The sequence below is a fragment of the Mesoplodon mirus genome (assembly GCF_964341445.2).
Source record: "Mesoplodon mirus genome assembly, chromosome: 19".
In the NCBI taxonomy this organism is placed as follows: Eukaryota; Metazoa; Chordata; class Mammalia; order Artiodactyla; family Ziphiidae; genus Mesoplodon; species Mesoplodon mirus.
Window position 1 is genome coordinate 54,324,773 of NC_138995.1, and position 24,038 is coordinate 54,348,810.

At 51.9% G+C, this 24,038-nt stretch overlaps 1 protein-coding gene across 4 annotated transcripts; it reads right to left on the reverse strand.

Annotated features, from left to right (window-relative positions):
• Positions 1 to 469: 469 nt before the first annotated feature.
• On the reverse strand, positions 470 to 23,837 carry XRCC1 (X-ray repair cross complementing 1). 4 transcript variants are annotated; one of them, XM_082606832.1, is made up of 17 exons: positions 23,680 to 23,837; positions 22,719 to 22,811; positions 14,155 to 14,265; positions 7,703 to 7,861; positions 6,719 to 6,793; positions 6,516 to 6,621; positions 6,245 to 6,354; positions 6,058 to 6,163; positions 4,962 to 5,220; positions 4,539 to 4,655; positions 3,541 to 3,634; positions 3,250 to 3,382; positions 2,795 to 2,846; positions 2,564 to 2,700; positions 1,230 to 1,320; positions 740 to 815; positions 470 to 635 (listed from the first exon to the last, which is right to left on the reverse strand). In XM_082606832.1, exons 1-17 carry the CDS (start codon positions 23,728 to 23,730, stop codon positions 522 to 524), a joined length of 1,884 nt encoding a protein of 627 aa, XP_082462958.1. In that variant the 5' UTR covers positions 23,731 to 23,837; the 3' UTR covers positions 470 to 521. The 4 variants fall into 4 exon arrangements, with proteins under 4 accessions (XP_082462958.1, XP_082462957.1, XP_082462956.1 ...); XM_082606831.1 differs by having other exon boundaries at positions 2,795 to 2,849; positions 23,680 to 23,836; XM_082606830.1 differs by having other exon boundaries at positions 2,795 to 2,849; positions 6,058 to 6,354.
• Positions 23,838 to 24,038: the final 201 nt, after the last annotated feature.

Sequence of the window (24,038 nt, forward strand, 5' to 3'; positions counted from 1 at the left end):
ATTCTACCTCCCAAATGAGGTGATATCAAACCAGGCTGGTGACAGTTTCACAGCTACTTCTGAGAGTCCTGGAGAAAGGGAGATGTCCCTGGCCCAGAGAGCTGAGACTTAGAGAGAGAGAGGCCTATCCCATGAATATGCCAGCCCCCAGTCCAGGACCCCCAGAGGGACAACCAAGACACAGGAATGGGCTCCAGGGGGGTCAGAACCAGCTGAGGGTGGTGCTGTCAGATTCCTACTTCCCTGCCACCTGCCACCAAAGGGGGGAGGGGCCCCGAAGAAGTGACAAAGAGCTCCTTCCCTACCAGACCCCAGATAGAGAGCCCTGCGTTCTTTCCGGGACCCCAGCACAGGAGTCATTAGGCAGCCCAAAGACCCGGCCTTCAGAGGGGAAGCAAAACCAAACATAAGACAGAAAGCTGGGAACCTGCTGTGAGTTCTGGGCGACACGGGTGAGAGGGGCAGCTGCTCCAAACCAAGTCCCCTTTATTAATAAACGCATGCGTGTGAGAGCACAAACTTCATGCCTGGGGCACCACCCCGTAGAGCTGGTGGGGAAGTAACTTCTGCTTCTCGTTGCAACTGTAGATCCACCGGGGACGGACGAACACCAAGGAGGGGTTATCCATCAAGGCCTGCAGGGGCGAGGGGGTGCATGTGGGAACATGTGAGCCAGGAGGGGGTCTGGGGGATGCTAGGGCAGGTTTGGTCTCCCTCTCCCTGCCCCTTCAGGACTCACCTCCTCAAAGCTGGGGTCCCACTCCTGTGCCGTGATCACAAACTGTACCCGGTCGCTCATATAGTCCTCAAGCTCCCTGGCAGGAGAAGAAAAGAGGTAGAGAATCGGTGTCCCCTCTCTTGACACCCTACTCCCCAACCATCCTCAGAGGCCATTCTCCATCCCCACCTATGTCCCCTATAGGCCGCCTGTGGGTCCCCCACTCTCCCACGTGCCAGGCTCGCCACAGCCCCAAAACCGACAGCTCCCACAGGCGCCAGTCCTTTCGGAAGGGCACTGTGGAGCCTCGCTTTAGAGAAGAAGAACCCGAGGGGAAGCTATGCATCCAGGGCTGCCATGCACCCAGGGCTGCCCAGCAGAGTGAGGACGGCATGGAACTCCACAGCCTGTGCCCAGCCTGGGGGTACGGCCTTCTCCATCCTCCCGATGGCCCTTCTCCCCACGACCTACCACACCTCCTCCCCTGCCTCCCCTCTCCCCAGAGACTGACCCGTTGAAGGCTGTGACATAACGGCTGAGCATCCGCCGCTCGTCCCCCGGGAACTCCCCGTACAGGAAGAAGTGTTTGCCCTGGAAAAAGTCTGCAGGGGAGAAGGCGGAAGAGCCAAGCCTGAGGCCCCTGGAGTCCCAGGGCACCAGCCAGGAGCCACAGAACACGCAGAGGCAGGACAGCAAGGCCGGCGCAGCCGCCGGAGGGGGAAAGGGGTGTCCGTGTACAGCCTGGCACGGGAATAATCCATGACAAGCAGTGGTTCCCTGCCAGGCCCATCTGAGCCTCTGGGGAGTTTTGCTTCCTTTTGTTGCAAGAATGATACAAGACGCAATTACTATTATTGCAACATGTTTCTTACACCAGGTCAATCACTTCGTTAGCTTGGCCTGGCTTGGAAATTTCACATCCTGCCACTTCCTCGCCATGGCTGTCCCACTCCTTTTTAATCAGCGCCTTCTCTGGCTCTGACCTTCAGGGTGGTTCTTCGTTCTAGTCTGACATGATTTTCCATCAAGTTGTCAATGCCATGTTTGGGGCTTTGGAGGATCAAAGTACTTTCCTGCCCATCACCCATGAGGAACCGAGCAGAAACGGCTTCTTCCAGTGGCCACTGACCCTCACCTCTGCTCAGACCCTCTGACTGCCCGGCTCTCCCTTCATTCTCTCTTTTTTTTTTTTTTTGGCCTCACTGCGCAGCATGTGGGATCTTAGTTCCCCGACCAGGGATCGAACCCGCGCCCCCTGCAATGGGAGCACAGACTCCAGAGTCTTAACCCCTGGGCCGCCAGGGCAGTTCCCCTCTCCTTTCATTCTTGACCTGGCCCTGACCCACGACCCCCGCGATCATGTCTGGGGTGAGGAATAACAATGTAGTTCCCAACAGAGATCAGTGCCCACAGCACCTGTGTTCCCCAGGCCCCACCACACACTGACAAAGCTGAACCCGGGGGGTGGAGCCTGGGCACCTGCAGATTTTAAAAGCCCCTGGGTGATCCTGACGCCTAGGGAGTGGGAGGCCCCCCCTGGGAGCCCCCCCCCCCGCCCCGGCGTGAGGGAGTGGAAAGCCAAAGGGGGTCTCGCCTGGGGCTCAGCTGTGATGGAAGCGGTCACAGCAGGAGTCAGGACAGGGACAGAGAGGGAAGTCAGGAGAGGGTCCTGAAAGGAAGGGAACAGGCCTAAGAGGACAAGGAGGTGGCAAAGGCCAGGGACTGGGGGTGAGGAGCCTGGAAGACAAGTCACAGCGGGCAGCAGCCATCCCAGGACTGGCTGGGGCAAGTCATGGCAGAGAAGTAACAGGGCCAAATCCCACATCAGGAGGGAGGATTTCCCACCTGGGAGCTCGGGAATCGGCAGATTGGGAGACTCCGGGGGACCTTCATTGTCCGTGTTCTCATCCGTGGATCCTGCGTACGGGTCCTTGCCATTCTCCTCGCCAGAGGGCGGCCTTTGTTCCTTCTGCTCAGCCACCCTGGAGAGGCCAAGAGGGGTGGGGTAGGAGCATGCAGACCAGATGCCCCTCCCCGCAAGGCCAGGGCCACCCTGACCCCCAGCCCAAACCCCACCTTCTCAGCTCATCCTCGGTGTCCCCAGAATCTTCTGCCCCATTGTCCTGTCCTTCTGCGAATGGAGGCTTAGTCAATGCGAGGCCCATGCCTTCTCTTCTGGAAAGACCGGTAACCTTCCCTCCCAGTCTCATGCCTGAGCACAGATGCAGGCATCCCAACCCCCAGGCTCAGTGGCCCTCCAAATCCAGTTAGGGGTTGTCGGGGGTGGGACAGCCACCCTCTACCTCAGATCCATTGCCTGGAATCCAGCCCCTCCTCCCTCAGATCCAGAGTCCAGGCCCCCAGCTCCTCCTCCCTCAGACCCAGGATCCAGACCCCCGCCCCTCCCCCCTCAGACCCAGGATCCTGGCCCCCGGGCCCCTCCCCACTCAGACCCAGGATCCAGACCCCCGGCCCCTCCTCCCTCAGACCCAGGATCCAGGCCCCTGGCCTCTCCTCCCTCAGGCTCTGACCTGACTGCTCCCCCTTGGTGTCAGTATCTTCCTGGGGCCCTGGTGTGGGTGGTTTGGTCTCTTCTGGGGTTGGGGGTCTCTGGGGTGAGCTAGGTCCTGCTGCCTGAGAGGGCTTGGCTTTGGTCTGGGGGCGCTGAGGAGGGAGGGTGGGTCAGCAAGGACGGAAGGGGCAGCGCGGGTGTGAGCGTGGGGGGCGCCTGCAGGAGGCAGGAGTGGAGAGTTTGGGTACCATGACACACCCATGTCCCCCCCCCACTCCACCCTCCCCCGCCCGGGCCGGGGGCCTCAGACCTTTCGGGGAGGCTTGGGGGCTTCATCCCCACTGCTGCCGCCGTGAGAGGCCCCCTCGTCCTCGCTGCTCGAGTCTGGCCCAGCCATGAGGTACCTGGGGGAGGAATCAGGCCTCACACAAACAGCAGATGTGTCCTCCGGGGGAGGTGGGGAGGGGGCTTAGGAAGCAACAGGCACTGGCTATTTATTCAGTATCTACTAAATACTCAGGGTGGCAATCGTGGCCCCTCTCCCAGCCCGCCCTCCTCCTGGCTCCGGAAGGGCCCCAGAGACCACCAGCCACCCACACCGGAGACCAGAGCACTTCCTGGCCTCCTTTCCCTCCTCAGGAAGAAATGACTCATTTCAGACAGGGAACAACAAAAAAAATCAGAAATAATTCTCCCCTTTGAGAATCAAAGTCAGTTTCTCATTAGGTGCTGAGTGCCCCTGCGGCTCCTCCGGGCAGACACCAGGCTGACCCCAACCCTGGCTCCTCCGCCCAGGCATGCTCTCTGCCTCTGTTCAGCCTGGCAAACCTGTTCTCTTCTTTGAAGACCCCTAGCTCACTGCGGTCCTCCCCTTGGGCCTGCCCCCAAACTGTTTTAGAGCTAAGTCCGGCCCCTCATGGAAGTCAGAGGCCTTGGAGGGCAGGACCCGACGTCCGGGGCCAGCATTGCACAGCCCAGCCTGGCGCCAAGCAGGGGCTTCAGGTGAAGGAATGTGAATGGGTCCCAATGCTCTGCTCTCTGCCCTGAGGCCTTGGGAATGCTGTGTCTCCAGCCTGCAGTGTCCTTTTCCTTCGCTAAGCAGACCTCCCAGAGCCCTGCACGGACTGCCCCCCACTGCCCCACCTGTGTCTCCCTGCCCTCCTCCTCCTCCTCTGGGAAGTCTGCTGACTCTGGGCCAGCAGGGCCCGGCCTGATTTCTCTCCAGATCCCTGACACTGCCCAGCATGGGGACAAGGGGCAGGGTCGGGGTGTGCGTGTGTAAACCACATGCATGCAGTGAGGCCTCACCTCCGAGAGGGCAGCCGCCGCCGCATGCGGTGACAGTCCAGCACCCACTCCTTCCGCACGATTCGGCCTCCGAGGCCTAGGACCTGGCTGTACTTGGGGGTGTTGGCAAAGGCGCAGCTGGCAGGGAGCGGAATGGAGGGTGTCAGCCCACTGTGATCTGAGAGGTGAAGGGCAAAGAGAGACAAGGGGCACAGAGAGAGGGAGACAGCGAGAGACAGGGAGAGACATGGGGCAGATGTGGGAGAAGCAGAAAAGACACAGGGAGGCCGAGGGGAAGACTTTAAGAATCAGAGGGAAGAAGAGAAAGAGAACAAGAGGCAGAGGATACAGAGAGGTGAAGTAACAGAGAGAAGGCAACATGGAGGAGACGAAGGGAGGCAGAGGAGAGGCAGCGGGGAGCGTGGGGAGGGGGCGCAGGCCTACATGAGGTGGGTGCTGTCTGGAGTCCAGTCTGGCCGATACTTGGCCCCCAGCTCCAGGGCCTTGTCCCGGAGCTCCGAGCGGAAGGGGTTCTGGAAGCCGCTCAGCACCACCACCACACCCTGGAGGATCTTCCCCAGCTCCTGCGGGCCGGCGCGGGGGGGCCTGGGCTCAGCGCCTTCTCCTCGGGGCTTCCCTGGCGCCGCCCCCCGTGCTGCGGCAGGGACAGGGGCAGTGGCTGGGGTAGGGGTGGGAGCTGGCACTGGGGAGGCCAAGGAGTGGATTCAGTCAGTAGGTGTAGAGCTACACCCCCAGCCCCTCCCTCCTCAGACCCAGGATCCAGGCCCCCGGCCCCTCCTCCCTCAGACCCAGGATCCAGACCCCCGGCCCCTCCTCCCTCAGACCCAGGATCCAGGCCCCCGGCCCCTCCTCCCTCAGACCCAGGGGTTCAGGCCCCCGGCCCCTCCTCCCTCAGGCCCAGGATCCAGGTCCCCAGCCCCTCCTCCCTCAGACCCAGGAGTCCAGACCCCCGGCCCCTCCTCCCTCAGACCCAGGATCCAGACTCCCGGCCCCTCCCAACTCTGACCCAGGATCCAGGCCCCCGTCCCTCCTCCCTCAGACCCAGGATCCAGACCCACGGCCCCTCCTCCCTCAGACCCAGGATCCAGGCCCCCAGCCCCTCCTCCCTCAGACCCAGGAGTCCAGGCCCCCGGCCCCTCCTCCCTCAGACCCAGGATCCAGGCCCCCGGCCCCTCCTCCCTCAGACCCAGGATCCAGACCCCTGGCCCCTCCTCCCTCAGACCCAGGATCCAGGCCCCCGGCCCCTCCCCCCTCTGGCCCAGGATCCAGGCCCCCGGCCCCTCCCCCCTCAGACCCAGGATCCAGACCCCCGGCCCCTCCCCCCTCAGACCCAGGATCCAGACCCCCGGCCCATCCTCCCTCAGACCCAGGATCCAGACCCCCGGCCCCTCCCCCCTCAGACCCAGGATCCAGACCCCCGGCCCATCCTCCCTCAGACCCAGGATCCAGACCCCCGGCCCCTCCCGGCTCAGACCCAGGATCCAGGCCCCTGTGGGAACAAGGAATCCAGTTTGCTCACATTTGGGTCTCTTGAGGGCGGGTGGTGAGGGCTGGGCGGACGGTTTGCTGGGGGTCTTCTTTTCTTCATGGCTCAAATCCAGCTTCCTCTTGCCTCTGGGGGACTCCTGAGGATGAGGGGGTGGGATGGGCCGAGGCCCCCAGCTCACCTCCTCCCTTTCCACCCCACCAGGGTCCGATGATCTCACCTTGGAGGTGCTGCCTACCGTCTTGGAGGCCGGAGAGGCAGAGGAGGCGGCACTGGAGGCCTGTAGTGTAGCAGCTGCATAGCTGGGTCCTGCTGGGTCACTGGCTGCGACTTCAGAGGGAGAAAGTGGAGCCAGGTTGAGAGGGCTGGACCCTCAGACCCTTCGGCTCCTATCCATGGGACACAAAGTGTTGTTCCCAAGCCCCAGGAGTGGCCCAGGAGTCCAGGCCCCCGGGCTTTACTCATTCAGGACCCAGGTTTCCCGCACTCACCTGGGGGGGTCTTGTTGATCCGGCTGAAGAAGAGAGCCCCGGGTCTCAGGGAGCTGGCACTCTCATCCTCCTCCTTCACGCGGAACTGGCCGAGCTTGGTCACTTTCTAAGGTCCCACAAGGTCAGCGCAGTGGGAGGACTGTCAGCAGGGGTGGGGTGAAGAGGTGGGGAGAAGGCTCTGGGCGGTGGCAGGTAGAGCTTACCTGGGATGAGGCCTCGGCCTCCTCTTTTTCTGGGGGGCTGTGAAACCTTACAAAACTCAGGCCATAGGGGGCATCCTGGGAGAGGAGGGGTGGGAATCAGGGAGTCTGGCCAAGGACTAAGGCTTGGCCCCAATCCCTTTTATTTACAGAAACCCCTTTCTGGCTCTTTCCCTCCTATGGACACACACATGCGGGGAAGTGCCCGCATGATAATGACAAGGATAATAACAGCAAGCTGTTATTGAGCCCTAACTTGGGGTCAGGCTCGGTGCAAAGCCCTTTACATGCACCAGCTCCTTAAGCCTCAGAGCAATTGGCAAAGGCTGCTGGGTGTCTAAGCGAATCCACCCTGCATGCCAAACTCCTGCCTGCGGAATGGGAGGGAGGGCTGGGTATCACTTCTGGAACTCAGAAATGCTCCAGACTCTTTCCCTCTCTGCTGGGTGGATGCAGAGCCATGAGATAGAAGGAGACTGGGTCCGGGATGACTGGCCAAACACCTCCCGCGACAGATCCAGAGGTATGACAAGTATACCTTTACTGTGTGCTGTCATTACATACTCGGGTCTCGTCACCACAGCTTAGCATCCCTAACTTACAGCAACCCCATAAGGATCAGGAAACTGAAGCCAGAGGTTACACAGCTAAGGAGTGGAGAAGCCAGGTTTTAAACCAGCGTTCTGACTCCAGATCTCGTGATATTAACTGAGCCCCAAGTCTACGAGGCCCCATCTCCAAGTCAGCAGCTCCCCCTCCCAATTCCCCTGAGGTCTTGCAGGTCATCCTTCCTCATCTCCCTCCAGGAAGCGAAGATTCCTACATGGGGAGGACCTCAAACCAATTTCAGAGAATGCAGGGACCCAGCCTCCTTGTAATCCCACGGGGAGACCAACTGTCCGGTCCTCCCAGCCCTCTGGGACTCAACATCGGCCGCTCGCCTCTCTCGTGGCTCAGGACCAAGGACCCCACTCCCACCCTGGGTACCTTGCTGTAGGGCTGGCTGCAGACAATTTTGACGCGGTCCCAGCGCTTCTCTGCTGCTGCCCGGACCAACTTGTCGGGCCCAAAAATGCGAACACGGTTGGAATTTGAGCCACTGCGACTCTCGGAAGGGGACATGAAAGACGAGGTGACCAGAAGGACCTGGGAAAAGGCACAGAGGATGAGAACCAGGCCTGGCTGGTTTCAGTGACACCTCCTAGGGGCTGGAAGAGGGCAGGGGCCTGAGCAGGGACCAGGGAGTCGCCAGATCCAGCTGTACCTCAACCTGCCTCAAGGCCTCTAGACCCTTCTCATTTCTGGGCCTCCAGTCAGGCCTACCCTGACACAGGCCCCAGAGGGGTCATTCTAGTCCCAGATCTGAACCACCCTTCTCTAAATTCTTCCAGAGTCTTCCATATCTGGCCACGTGGCGGGAACCCTCAGGACAGGGAGCTTCAGGAACCCTCCCAGCAGAGGATATTCACAATGACTGGCACAATATTCAAGCACCTTATTGTATGTGTATATATATATATATATATATATATATATATATATATATATATATATATATATGTATATATATTTGGCCGTACCACACAGCTTGTGGGATCTTAGTTTCCTGACCGGGGACTGAACCTGTGCCCTTGGCAGTGAAAGCGTGGAGTCCTAACCACTGGACCACCAGGGAATTCCCTCAAACACCTTTTTGAAATGCACAGCTGAGTCAGCAGAAGGGAAGTATTCGAGGCCAGAAATTACAGTGCAGAATCCAAAGAGGTAGGGGAGCTGCACCCATTACTAAGTGACTGTCTCTCAGTTCAAACCCGCCCTCAAAAAACAAACAAACAAAATAAATAAATAATAAAATAAAACAGAAAAAGTACAAAAGAAGAAAAAACAAAAAATATTTTAAAAAGAAAAGAAAAGAAAACAAAACAAAACAAAACACCCCACCCTTGGCGGCTCAGCTCTGGGATGCTGGGGACGTTTCTAATCTCCAGCTGCTCCTTGTCAGGCTCTGCCAGCAGGGGGAGCTAGAGAGACGGGCTGGAGGAGGGAGGCGGGACCTGAGCCTTCTTGCAGATCCCCCGAGCAGCACCCAGGTGTGCTTCGCTCCTGCGTCTGCAGCTGTTCTTCCCCCGGGGGCGGCAGATGAATCCAGTTTGCAGCTTCCCAACACCTGCAGAACTGGCCTCACTGCACCCTCTCTGGGACGTACCAGAACCAGCCAGGGAGCTCCCCTTCCTCAGGGTCTGAGTTTCAGCTCCAAGGGCCCCACCTCCAAGCTTCGAAACATCTACCCTTCAGTCATGCCAACGTCTTCCTTTTGTTCCTCCAACCCTAAGGGCGGTGACTGCCCCCTGCAGTTGCTTCCGCGTCCTGCCTTAGTCTTCTGGCCTCTTCAGTTCAATACCTCGTTACTAATTCTTTACGTTAATTCTCTCTGTTAAACTAACTGGTGTGGTTTCAGTCTCCTGGTGGGACCCTGACTGATACAGTGGGTGGCACTGATGTTGGTGTTTGCCCCATTGCTGATTCCGGGTGGCACAGAGCTTGATTTTAAAGGGCTCTAGGTGGTGGCAGCAGGAGAGACCAAGAAAGAAAGCCTGCGCTCCAAGTCAGGAAGAAAGGCATCTTAGGGACCACGCCACAGAGCAGAGAGCTGGGCCTCTCCAAAGGGCAACAACCTCCGTGGGTAAATTAGGGAGGAATGTGCCTTGTTCGAAGAGTCAGTGGGAGGCTTTAGCTCTGGGGGGACAGCAGAGAAAAGCTGAAAAATTCTCTCTGGAGACTCCTAACCGCAAGTCTGTACTCTCAAGGATTTGCAGTAAAAATCCACACTAGTTATCTGCGTGGAAAAACCCAAGGTGAAAATTTTAAGTGGTCCCATGTATACAGTATCACCTGGTGTCGGGGCAAATCCTCTTGGAGGAACGTACTTCAAACCAGGCCCTCAAAGAATTCCCACAGATACATTCCCCCAAAAGCAGAATTAACAATCACTCACACACACACACACACACACACACACACACACACACACATGAGGCATAAGGAAACAGGCTGCCATGATTCAGGGTCAGCAGAAACCACAAACTGCAGACTCAGACCCACAAAGACAGCACACATTGACATTATCAAACACACAATATAAAAGTAATTGTGTTTAATAGTCTAAAGAAATAAACGGAGCTATTAACAGTATGACGAAGGAACAAAAACTGACCAGGCAGTTTTGAAAAGCAGTGGAAGAGCTGCGTGCCCAACACTAAGGGATGAACCATGATTGGTCCAAGTGGTCCGATTTCCTCTGCCAGTGGCTGGTCCAAGGATGGGCAATTCGATGTTAAGAGGAAGGCTGCTGGAAGCTTTTGGGAAAGACTTTCCTTCTTCATTAAAGAGAAACAGAGGATGGAAGAAAACCACTGCTTTTCTGCCATTCCACTCCTCCACTTTCTGCTTTGGATGCTACTAGGTGATGGATGGAGCAATAGCAACCATCTTGTAACCATGTGGCCAAGTCCAAAAGAATCAAGAGGTGCCCAACCAAGCACCCTGACTTTGTTCAGTTGCCCAATCAACTCTGGGTCTGCCTAATGCTGGACTTCCCTCCTAAGGAAACGATATATATTCTTAGGCAGTAAGCCACCTTTAGTTGGGTGTAATGTGTTATTTAGTCTCTTTTCTAACTGACATGCTGTGAAATTAGAAAACAAAAGCTTTTTGCTGAGAAAAACACAGACTGTAACTAGATATCTCTTTGTGCTCAGCTCTTGATTATGAAAAGGAAACAGCAAAGATGACAAAAATTATAGAGAAGGGAAGCCAGCTCCCTGGCCTTGACTACACTTGTTAATAAAAGGGCTGATTTTGAGCATATGGGAGAGCTGAATTACCATCTAGTGACTAAATAAAGGGGCAACACAAGCTGTGGTTGGCAGCTGCCACCCACACTGAGGGGGAGCCTCCCTCTGAATATACTCTCCTCCCATTCACTGTGAAGAGAAAACAACTCCAGTTGTTTTATTATCCAATACTGTCTTTAAGGTTCTAGGATTAAACCTTTATTCTCTAGACTGCGTTAACCTTGCAAGCTTAGATATCCCCTTTGCAGAACTTGGAGGGGTTAAAAAAAAAAAATGTTGGGACTTCCCTGGTGATCTAGTGGTTAAGACTCCACGCTCCCAAGGCAGGGGGCCCAGGTTTGATCCCTGGTCAGGGAACTAGATCCCACATGTCGCAACTAAGAAGTCCGCATGCTGTAACCAAGACCCAGCGCAGCCAAATAAACAAATAAATAAATAAATAAATACATTTTTTGAATGTTGATGATTTTGTAGAAAATGTCACTAGTTATTAAAATATGTGCCTTTGGCTTGGTTTGTATGGGTGACATCAACACAGACCAGCCCTGCTCGGCCCTTTTTCCTTTTCTTTCTTGACTCTTCCAACCGTTATCTAGTCTCTGGGCAGGAGCCAGACCTTATAAGTCCCAGAGTCTTTAATTCAGTATTGGCTAGGAGTTATAACAAAACTTCCAGCAGAAGTTTAATTAAAAACCTTGAGAGAATGGGAAACTATTGACATAGGGGTTTTCAGACTCTGAAAAGATCAAGCCCTAATCTAACCATTCCACGTTTCTAGGTAGATAAGATAAGAATAATAAAGATTCACATGCCCGATTAGATAAAAGTTTTAGCTAACAATGCACTTATTCTGTTTCCATAATTATAAAGTAGAATTTTGATCTAAATCTGTTTGCCAAGAAGAACAGAAAACTTTTTTTTATAGTCTCAAAGACTGTTGATTTTATTTAAAATTTTAAACAAGGAGGCCATTAGACTCAGTGACTCCAGTGCCTTAGGTAGCCTAAGTAAACCAACCAAAATCTAAGCCAGAGTTGGTGTACTCAAATCTAAGAAAATGAAATCAACTAATCGTGAATAGCCAAGTCACTAGATTTTCCCAAGTAAGGGAACCATTTAAGCTCTAGCCAATTAAATAATTGCTTTGCTTTGCTTCCCTGTTTTCTCTCTAAAAATCTCTGTCCTAGCCCATCCACACAGCACCCCTAATCATTTTTCAATTTTGGCTGCCTGATTTGAATTGTTTGCTCAAGTAAACTCTTCAAAACATAATGTGCCTTAGTTTGCCTTTTTACAACTTATAGAACTTTTATTTTATTATTTTTATTTTTTTGGCCACACCACGTGGCTTGTGGGATTTTAGTTCCCCGACCAGGGATGGAATCTGGACCCTCAGCAGTGAGAGGGTGGCATCCTAATCACTGGATCTCCAGGGAATTCCCTAGAACCTTTAGAATAAGAACGTGTGTTCAAGGAAAACCTCACTGGTTAAAATGTACCTTGTAAGGTGGAAAAAGCACTTGATAAAATTCAACACACGTGCATTTAAAAGACTGGCAATATCAAGTATAAGTAAGGATGGGAAGCAAAAAGAACTCATATACTGTTGAAGGGAAAATAAACTGGTACAACCATTTTGGAAAACCGTCCATTTCTAATAAGGTTAAAACATATATCTACCTGAAGACCCTGCAATTTGACTCTTAGGTATTTACCTAAAAGAGATCTCTATACAGAGGCTTGTACAAGAATGTTCACAGCAGCTTTTTTCATAATAGTCAAAAAGTGGTGGACTTCCCTGGTGGTGCAGTGGTTAAGAATCCACCTGCCAATGCAGGGGACACGGGTTCGAGCCCTGGTCTGGGAAGATCCCACATGCCATGGAGCAACTAAGCCTGTGCACCACAACTACTGAGCCTGCGCTCTAGAGCCCACGAGCCACAACTACGGAGCCTGCGTGCCACAACTACTAAAGCCCGTGCGCCTAGAGCCCGTGCTCCGCAACAAGAGAAGCCGCCGCAGTGAGAAGCCCACGCACCGCAACGGAGAGTAGCCCCTGCTCGCTGCAACTAGAGAAAAGCCCGTGCACAGCAACAAAGACCCAATGCCGCCAAAAATAAATAAATAAAATAAATAAATTTATTTTTTAGAAAAAGTGGTGGGGAGTTCCCTGGCGGTCCAGTGGTTAGGACTCAGCACTTTCACTGCTGGGGCCTGGGTTCAATCCCTGGTTGGGGAACTAAGATCCTGCAGGCTGCACAGCATGGCCAAAAAAAAAGTGGCAACAGCCCAGATGCCCGTCAACAAGAGGATGGATGAACAAATTGAGGTCTACGCTTACAGTGATACTGCTCAACAGTAAGGTGGAACAGACCGCTGACATATATGTGATATGTTAGAACATCAAAAAAACAGTATGTTGAGTAAAGCCAGCCACAAAAAAGGAACACATGCTAGAACATTCCACTTATATGAAATTCTAGGACAGGTAAGAAAAGAGATCAGTGGTGGCCTGAGCTGAGGGTGGGAGGAGTGACTGCAAAGGGACACGAGGAACTTTCAGGAAGGCCAGCGATGCTCTACGTCTTGATCTGGGGGACAGTTACACAGGTGTGTACATCTGTCAAAACGCTGACCTGTGCATTTTATTATATGCGAAACATACCTCAATTGAAAAAAATTTTTCACTGCAAGAAAACTGATTTGTAGAAAACTGATTTGTTCACTTAAAATTGTAACCTCTCTTTTCCACAGTAGGTTTATTTTTACCCCAAATCATTTTGCTGATTGACCAGCTGGCTCATTATGATCTCACCACTCCGGCTTGAATTCATTCAACTGGTTAAAAAAAAGGATTAGGCCAATTTTTAAAAGTCAGTAAGTCCCCTACATACAAACTTTCAAGTTGCAAACTTTCAAAGATGCAAATGTGCCCCTGTATGCCAGCTGTTGTACTGTACTACTGTACTTTTCAAGGTACTCTACTGTAAGATTAAAAATGTTTTCTTTATTTTTTGTTTGTTTTTTATGTATTATTTGTGTGAAAAGTATTATAAACCTATTACAGTACAGTACTATACTATTGTGTTAGTTGGGTACCTAGGCTAACTTTGTTGGACTTATGAACAAACTGGACTTACGAACAGGCTCCTGGAACGGAACTCATTCATATGTAAGGGACTTACTGTATTTGTAATAGAGCAGAAGGCTTGTAAACATTTGTCACAAATAAAGTAACTAAGAGAGGCACCCCAAGCAATTCGGAATCTCAACTGGCTGCGACATCTCTGAGAAGTTCTGGGACCAGAAGAAAAGGAGTTTTGCTCTCAAGCAGCGACTGAATCGTAGAACGAACAAGTGCCTCTGGTTGTTTCTGCAACCATGCTGCAATTTCAGCCAAATACCTGCTGCACACAGCTTATCACCTGGGTCTGCTCTTTGTCTCCGGGAACGCTGGGCTCCTCCAGAGGGCCACCGTCCGTGTGACTCGCCTCCACCTTGGCCTGGCGCCTGGGAGGCCTGGGGCCTCGATGGGGGCACCGGGGGCAGGGATCAGCAGGGGGCCCACCTCAAGGCCCTGCTTACCTCGTAGTCCTGCTCCCCGGCCCCTCCGGCTGAGCTGCCCACCAGCACCTCCACGAAGGCCGAGCCGTCATTCCCGATGTCCACGCTGTGTATCTGCTCGTCCTTCTCTAACTGCAGGGGAGGGACAGCACACTGTCAGTGCTGCTCTGGCCACCCCCCAGCTCTCTGTGGGACCCCGGAAGAGGGATGACCCCCATCCGGGCCCCCTTGTCTCCCTGCAGAGTCAACTCGGTGACAGTGAAGACAGGGCTGAGTGGGGCCACTGCGTCCCCTGCACGCAGCACAGGGTGTAGAGTCAGAGCTCGAAAATATTCACCGACCGACTGCATAAGCTCCTGCACCCACTTCCCTGGCTCTGCCAGACTCTGCCAGATGGGCCGCTAACCCGCCACCACGGAGCTCTCCTTGGTGGCGCTATGCAGACCAATGGCACATCTGTCACCCCCAACCCCAATCACACAGGGCTCCGGGGAAGCTCCCTGAGGGTAGGGGCCTAGTCTGGTTTGGCTCACCACTGATTCCTGGGTTTGAGTCCCAGCTCTGCCACACGCTAGCTATATGGCCTTGTCAGCTCACCTCTTGGAGCCTCAGTTTCCTCATCTGTAAAGTGGGGATGGTCACCCTATCTAGGATTATGCACATAAATACTACGGCCTCAGGGCCTGGCATGTAGCAGGCATCCTGCCACTGCCAGTCAGGAGGCAATATTAGTCGCTGCTTGAGGACTATTTGTCAAAAGAAGGAAAGAGCTGACTGCAGGATGGCTTGCCCCGAAGTTTCTGCCATTTCTGTCTGACTGGAAAGGCCACGTGGGGGTGGAAGGCAGTTAAGAATGGCTTTCCACTCTGGGGATCTTTTATTTGGCTCCTAGAATGACAAGTTACTACGACCCCCAAAGGTACCCAGTCTGCCACCCTACACCAGGATCATCTGACGGTCCGATCTGCCCTGTCACCTCCCAGTCGGGAGGTGGCCCGGACACTGCCTGCACTCTGCTGCAGGCAGGAACATCCCTCCAGGGAAGGAAGGAGCCTGGGCTTGTGGGGAGGTCAGCCTGACTTCTAATCCAGCCCTGCCACTTCCAAGCGGTGCAGCCCTGGGTGGCGTATAACCTCTCTGAGCCGCAGTTTCCTCACAAGTGAAAGGGGAGGGTCATCATAATAGTCCTCCTTCCGAGGGGAGTCTAGATGACACATACTAACCACCACAACCCACAGCCATTGCAGCGGACATCTAAGTGCTCAGACGTGGCAGACCCATAATACCTGTATCTTCTCTCCGCCCCACAGCTCTTCGAGACAGGAGCTGTTATTATCTCTATTTCACACGTAAGCAAATGGAGGCAGGAAGCGGTTGTGTCACTTCCCTGAGGTCACACAGCTGGCGTCCAGGCAGCCTGGCTGGGCTAAAATAAAGGTGTCAGCAGGGCTGCATTCCTTCTAGAAGTTCTGGGGGAGAATCGTTTCCTTGTCTTTTTTTTTTTCATTATTATTAAAGCTTTTTAAAAAAATTAATTTCTTTTATTTTAGGCTGCGTTGGGTCTTCATTGCGGTGCGCAGGCTTCTCATTGCGGTGGCTTCTCTTGCCGCGGAGCACGGGCTCTAAGCTCGCGGACTCAGTAGTTGTGGTGCACGGGCTTAGTTGCTCCGTGGCATGTGGGATCTTCCAGGACCAGGGCTCGAACCCGTGTCCCCTGCATTGGCAGGGGGATTCTTAACCACTGCACCACCAGGGAAGCCCATTTCCTTGTCTTGTTTCCAGCTTCTAGAGGCCCCTGCACTCCTCAGCTGTGGCCCCTTCCTCCATCTTTGGAGCCAGCAATGGCATTGCTCCAACCTCTGCTTCCGTCTTCACATCTCCTCTGACTCTGGTTCTCCTGCCTCCCTCCTTCCCTTATAAGGACCCTTGTGATTACGCTGCACACACACACCCCCCACCCCAATCATCCAGGCCAATCTCACCATCTCAAGATACTCAGTTCATCACATCCACAAAGTCCCTTTTGCCATGTAAAGGACATATTCACAGGTTCTGGGATTAGTATGTAGATATCTACTGCATTATTCTGTTTACCACACTTAGCTAAGCTCTTCCTGGGCCAGGCATCACTGAATCCTCACAGCCACCTTGGAAGGAAGGGTCTGTAACTCTCCCAGCTTTATAGAAGGGGAAACTGAGGCTCAGACAGGTAAATAAATGGCTCACGTCACACATAGCTAGTGTGTGACATGTGAGGCACATAGGCAGAGAAATTCAGATCCAACTGCCTGACAAGCCAACACTGCTTCCCAATTCCCCAGTTTCAATCCCTGACATAAAAACTCAACAGCTTGGGAATTCCCTGGCGGCCCAGTGGTTCAGACTCCAAGCTTCCACTGCAGGGAGCAAGGGTTCGATCCCTGGTCGGAGAACTAAGATCCTGCATGCCGTGGGGCGTGGCTGAAAAAAAAAATCTCTGCCTCTCCCACATTTAAAGCATGGGGCCCTCCATCTAGTAGGATGTATATATTTGTATTTTAATGAATGGTTCTTATTTCATATACGACTACTTCTACTTTAAACACACACATATACTCCCCTGTCTTTCTTTTTTTTTTTGTCTTTCTTTTGATAAATAAAAAATCTCTTATAAAAACATGGAAGCAACTTAAATGCCCATCAGTTTATGAATGGATACACACTGTATGATATTCCCTACAATGGAACAGTATTCAGCTGTAAAAAGGAATGAAGCACTGATCTAAGCTACAACATGTAGGAACCCCGAAAACCTGATGCTAAGTGAAAGGATCCAGACACGAAAGGCCACATATTGTATGGTCTTATTTACATGAATGTCCAGTATAGACAAATCCATAGAGACAAAAAGTATATCAGTGATGCATATACACACTAGTATATATAAAGCAGAGAACCAACAAGGACCTACTGTATTGCACAGGGAACTATACTTCATATTTTGTAATAACCTATAACGGAAGAGAATCTGAAAAAAAATCTAAAACTAACACAACATTATAAATCAACTATACTTCAATTTAAAAAAACTGAAGGGACTTCCCTGGTGGCACAGTGGTTCATACTCCACGCTCCCAATGCGGGGGGCCCGGGTTTGATCCCTGGTCAGGGAACTAGATCACATGTGCATGCCACAACTAAGAGTTCACATGCCACAACTAAGGAGCCCGCCTCCGCAACTAAGGAGCCCTCGAGCCGCAACTAAGGAGCTCACTGGCCTCAACTAAGGAGTCCACGTGCTGCAAACGGGGAGCTGGCGAGCTGCAACTGAGGAGCCCGCCTGCCACAACTAAGACCCAGCACAACCAAATAAAAATAAATAAATGAATTTTTTTTAAGTTTAAACTAAAATAGTAATATATTTTTTCTTGAAGATTTAAAAATTAAAAAGAAGGTTAATATCAAGTGTTGATTTAAATGTATACCAGCAGTGTTAAATGCAGATTAATTCAGTAAATTCACTTGAGTGAAAAAAAATAAAATAAACAATTGAATTCCCTATTTTAAAAAAAGTACATCGGTGGTTGCCAGCGGCAACCTGGGGAAAGGGGAATAGGGAGTGATCGCTTAATGGTTTTCGGTTTCTTTTTGGGGTGAAGAAAATGTTCTGGATTAGACAGCAGTAATGAATGCAGAACATTGTCAATATACTAAAAAAACCCTGAATTGTACACTTTAAAGGGTTAAAATAATAACCTTTACGTTACGTGAATTTTACCTCAAGAAAAAGGATGTGAGTGTTCAGTAAGTATCAGCTGTCAGGAGAAAGGCTTAAGCACAGGATGAGTCATCTGTGGCCCAGGTTTGTGTGCACCTTTCCCAGGAAGACAGAATTCACGACAGTGGAAGAAATGAGATATGGAAGGTTTGCAAAGTCCCAGAGACATCTTATTAAAAAAACTGTTCCAAGACAAATTCATATTTTATTGCTTATATGCCGAGTCTATTAAAAAAAAAGATACAAACGAACTTATCCACAAAATAGAAACAGACTCACAGACTTAGAGAACGAAATTATGGTTACCAGGGGCTAGGGTTGGGGGGAGGCACAGATTGGGAGTTTGGGATTGACATGTACACACTGCTATATTTAAAATAGATAACCAACAAGGACCTACTGTAGAGCACAGGGAACTCTGCTCAGTATTCTGTAATAACCTAAATGGGAAAAGAATTTGAAAAAGAATAGATACATGTATTTGTATAACTGAATCACTTTGCTGTACACTTGAAACTAACACAACATTGTTAATAAACTCTACTCCAATATAACAACAAAAAAAAACTGTTCCGGGCTTCCCTGGTGGCGCAGTGGTTGAGAGTCTGCCTGCCGATGCAGGGGACGCGAGTTCGTGCCCCGGTCCGGGAAGATCCCACATGCCGCGGAGCGGCTGGGCCCGTGAGCCATGGCCGCTGAGCCTGCGCGTCCGGAGCCTGTGCTCCGCAACGGGAGAGGCCACAACAGTGAGAGGCCCGCGTACCGCAAAAGAAAAAAACAAACAAACAAAAAAACTGTTCCACATCCATGAAAGAATAGGGTAGAACCTGATGCACCATTAAACAGAATAAGGTAGAACTTGATGCCATGACAGTGGATCCCCAAGATACAGTTTCTTGGAAGAAAACAAGGGAGAGGAGTGTTTACATACAGCGTACTTTTTAAAAGGCGGGGAGGGGTGGATATATATGCTTGTACATGGACAGAGTGACCTGGGGGCCACATGAGAAATGGCTCACAGTGGCTGCCACAGGAGGGAAGACCTGGGCAGTGGAAATTGGGAGGGCGGGGCTAGGGAATGGAAGCCAGAACGTGTCTACCTTGCTACTGAACATTTTTTCTAAAGAACACACCTCAGCATCTGGAGGACAGGAGTTGTTACACCTGGGCTGTGTCTCAGCCGCTCCCACCGGCCCAGGAGCGGTTAGCAAAGAGGCTGGAACTGCCCTCCTGGGAGGTGGTGGGTTGGCAATAGAGCCTCTTTCGGCCACCGCAAACGAAGAAGGCATGTGGGGCTGTCACGAGCAGAGGGCTGAACCCCAGATGGTAATACAGAGATACTGTGAGATGCTATTTGAGGGGAAAAAAATACACAGTAGTAGGAAAATCCACAGATCAATCTACGTGTCTTGGTGTCCTGAAGTTTCCTCTTATAACTTGCTTGAAAAGAACCAAACTTAGTATTCGGTGAGCTTGGAGTCACCCTGCATGCTGGCAACTGCCAAATGCCATCAGCTTCTCCGAAGGGTCTCCAACGCGAAATAAATCGACAACTGCTGTGGCAGTACTGCCTGCTCCAGCACTTTCCCTGCAGTTCATGCTCAACCTGGAAATCTCACAGAAGATTCTGGGAGGGGGGCTTCCCTGGTGGCTCAGTGGTTAAGAACCCACCTGCCAATGCAGGGGACACGGGTTTGAGCCCTGGTCCGGGGGGATCCCACGTGCCGCGGAGCAAGTAAGCCCGCGAGCCACAACTCCTGAGCCCGCGAGCCACAACTACTGAAGCCCGTGCGCCTAGAGCCCGTGCTCTGCAACAAGACAAGCCATCGCAATAAGAAGCCCTCGCGCTGCAAAGAAGAGTAGCCCCCGCTCCCCGCGACTAGAGAAAGCCCGCACGCAGCAACGAAGACCCAACACAGCCAATCAATCAATCAATCAAAAAAAGGTTCTGTGAGAACCTAAGTCACATTCTGTTCCTCCTCTGCTCAGAGGCCTTCCACGGCTCCCATCTCATGCAGAGTAAATGCTTAAATCCTTACAATGGCTTTTAGGCCTTACGCAGGTTAGGGGTCCTCTACCCCCACCCTATCAGCTCCTACCCCTCTCCCCTGTCAACTCGGCTCCACCCACACACAGGGCTTGCTGTTGTCCCTCCAGCCCGCCAGGCACCAACCAGGCACCAGCCTGCCTTGGACTCTGTTTCTTTCCCAGGTACCTGCATAACTCACTCTGCTTGAAGGTTAGCTTCTCAGGAAGGCCTTCCTTAACCCCCTATTTAGAAAAAAACCTCTTGCCACTGCTTCATCTCCCACTGGAGGCATTTCTCATTCCTCTTTTTTCTTTTTTAAATATTTATTTATTTATTTGGTTGCACTGGGTCTTAGTTGCGGTAGGCGGGCTCCTTACTTGCGGCTCGCCAGCTCCTTAGTTGTGGCCCATGGGCTCCTTAGCTGTGGCACGCGAACTCTTAGTCGTGGCACGCATGTGAGATCTAGTTCCCTGACCAGGGATCGAACCCCAGCCCCCTGCATTGGGAGTGCAGAGTCTTAACTACTGTGCCACCAGGGAAGTCCCTCCTCACTTCTCTTAACCATGTAATTTCCTCCCTAGCACTCATCACCTGACATACATACGTTTTATTTATTAATCGGTCAGTCCTTCCCTGCCAACGTAAAATCTCCACAGGACTGACGTACGGTTGTCTTGTGCTGTCCACTGCACAATGCCCCAGTACCTACAACAGTGCTGGGCCTACAGAAGGCGCTTCTATGAATGAATGAACAAATGAATCCATCCACTCCCAAGTCTCCAGGGCCTGTCCCTGTGCTGACAACTCCTACAGCCCTATCTCCAGCTCCATGTCCAATCACTAGCTGTCCCCTGGATGTCCCAAAGTCATAGCAAACCCGGACATCCCAACCAATGTGTCACCTTCTCAAGCTGCCCCTTCTCGAGGTTTCCCACTTTGGTGACAGGTGCAATATCCCCTTTGGTCTCCCAGGGTGGAGAATCCTGTGCCTTGTCTGGCTCCCTCGCTCCCCATATCCTGTCTCTTCTTGCTCCCAATGCAACTGGGGTGCAGACCCAAATGGGATGTTCCTGATCATCTCCTGACCAGAGAGCCCAGCAGAATCAGTGCCCAGTAATTAACACATCAAGCCCTCCCTTTACACAAACACCTGCCTGCTGACAGGGCACTTCTGCAAACATTACATCACTGGATTTTCACAACAACCCTGGGCTCAGATCACGTTATTCCCAATGGGCAGATGGGAAAACAGGTTCAGAGAAAAGAAACCATTTGCCTGAGGTCACAGGGTGAGTAAGAGGGACATGTGGGGACTTAAATCCATGTCCCAAGACTAACTAAAAGCATTGGCTCTAGGCAAGTTGTATAACCTCTCTGGGCCTAGTTTCTTCCTTGTAAAAGGGGATAATAAAAGACTCGAGGTCATGGGGTTTTTATGAGGATTCAATGAATTAACCCATGTGAGGTGTTTAGAATGGTGACTGGCAGTTGTAATTTTTTCTCCTTTTAGTTCCCTGACCAGGGATTGAACCCGGGCCCTCGGAGCATGGAGTCCTAACCACTGGACCACCAGGGAATTCCCAGGCAGCTGTAATGTTGAATAAATGTTAGCTCTCATTATTCTTATTACGTTAGGGACCTAGAAGATATTTAAATTCCTAAAATCATTCAGAAAATCTTGTGGGTCTGTGTATTTTTCCTGGGAAGAGAATTCTCAGATTCTCCCTAATTCTCAAAAGGTTCTGTGAACCAAAACTTTTTCTGAACCACTGGGCAAGAGAGAGACAATAATATGTTTTAACACAATCAGGTAAGCCTTGCCCCCAACATCCCTCTCCAAACACCCCCTACATTCAGAAGGGAGGAATGTGGCCAAAATCAAGAAAGCCAAGGTATGAACACAAAGCAGCATGACAAAGTGGCTAAGAACACCCACAACAGGTTCAGGTCTCAGCACCGCCATTTATTAGTGGTGATAACAGCCCCTACATTATCCAACTCCATGAAGAGTCAGGTCACACAGGTAAAACACCCAGGCCAGCGGCACCAGCCAAAGAGCAGATGCTTGGCAACAAACCTAGCTCGCTTCTCCCACCAGTTTCTTATGCCGGAGAGGAACAGCCTGTTTGGAATTCTGTAACCATCTTGGGTCAAACTACCCTTTCCTCTTTGCCTCCCTCCAACTTCACAGAGAATGTACCAAAGCGCTGAGCATTCCAGACATGGTAGCTTAGACTGGCCACTTCACTTCGCCCTGCCCTATGCCCCAGTTTCCTCATCTTTAAAATGAGGTTGTTTGTGGACTTTCCTGGTGGTCCGGTGGTTAAGACTCCACACTCTCAATGCAGAGAGCCCGGGTTGGATCCCTGGTCAGGGAACTAGATCCCGCATGCCACAACTAAGACCAGCGCAGCCAAATAAATAAATATTTTTTAAAATAAAAAAAATTAAATGAGGTTGATTGGCTTAGATGATATGAGACAACTTCCAGCCCTGAGCCCAGAGACTTTAGAAGGCAGGATACATGGCAAAGATTCACTCTGTTCCAGCTGAGAAAACTGAGGCCCCGAAAGTAGCAGCAACCTACCTGGGCCACACACTGATTCATCCCTGGCCTAGTGCTTGGATCACCTTTCTCCCCTGCTAAGGGGCACAGGGATCACACTGCTCATTTTCCAGGTGAGGAGGCTGAGGCCCAAAGGGAAAGTGCCTCAATTCACTGCCAGTTAGCTCCAGAGCAGAGTCGGGACCCTGGGTCTCCAGACTCCTATTAAGGCGAGGGGGGGAGGGCAGAATCACCTGGAGCACCACAGAGATGGTCTTCTCGCCCGCCTTGGCTGCCCGCCATTTTCGGTAAGTGTCTGCCTTGAGAAGGTTTTCTGCACAGTAGGTCTGGAGAGAAGAGTGGGAAAGGGGAAGTTAGGGTACAGAGATGAGAGCTAGGTCCCCAGCTCTCAGATGATTCCATTGAGATCCCCCAGATTTAAGTTTCCCTATTAATCCCCACACACTCGGCCTTGAGTCCCCTACAGCATTTTCCCCTGGAAATTCACCCCTGGGCCTATCCCTCCTTTTCTCTCTGGAAGGAAGCTCCCCTATCCCTCCTTTTCTCTCTGGAAGTTCCTCTATTCCACATCTCTCTAGAATTCCCTTATGGCCTCTGAGAAATTCTCCCATGACCCTCCTTAGAATTCCACGAAGTCCCTTTTGTGAAAGGAAAAAGAAAATGATGTCGGTATTGCTAAAAGGGCTCTCTAAAATGGAGCTGGGTGGCCACTGAGGAACTGTGACCATGCAGGTCTCAGCCTGGATGGAATGTGACCTTTTGACCACATACTACATTAAACACAGGCATCCAGAACATCTACCAGAAACTCGAGATACTTATCGGACACTTACCGTAAAGTAACTCATGACGGCCTATCTATTTATGGGAGTTTTACCCTAAAGTAACTCATGACAGCCTATTCTTTAAAGCCAAATATTTCTTGTATCAGAGGCAATTACAATTCTCTCTGGACAACTTTAACCACCTGGTGACCTTTGTCCTCGTAAGTCCCTGACTCTCTCTCCCAATACTTTGTTTTACGGAAATCTGTGTCTCTCTAATATCAGTTCCTAAAACCCCAAATAAAGTTCTTTTTTCTTCGCAGCCCGGATACTGATTATTGTTCAACCCCTTTTAGACTCCAGAAGTTCTCCTAGAGCCCCCTCAAGAATTCCTTTACTTCTTCCAACCTCCTCCACGCCAGTCCCTCACCGAGTCCTGGCTACTGCAGGATACCACATGGCGGAGGCGGATCTCCGGCATGTCAACGTCGTGGGCTTCGCCTGACCAAGAAGATGCTGGAGGGTCTGAGTTTAGGGTGCAGACAGCTGGGGCGCCCTGCGCGGGCTTAACTGCGCAAGCGCACGAGGCTCGGGCCTTTCAAACAGCGGCGCGCCGGAGGTCGCGTCAACACTGCGCAAGCCCAGTGCGTCCCTCCCGAGAGAGGCGAGAGGCGCTGAGTTGCCTAGTAACGAGCTCTTCCCGCCTCCCTCTGGCCAAACCGCTCTCTAGGCCCTCCTCCCGGTGACTTTCACACTAGGTCTTCTGGGCGCCTAGCAACCGGCGTGGCC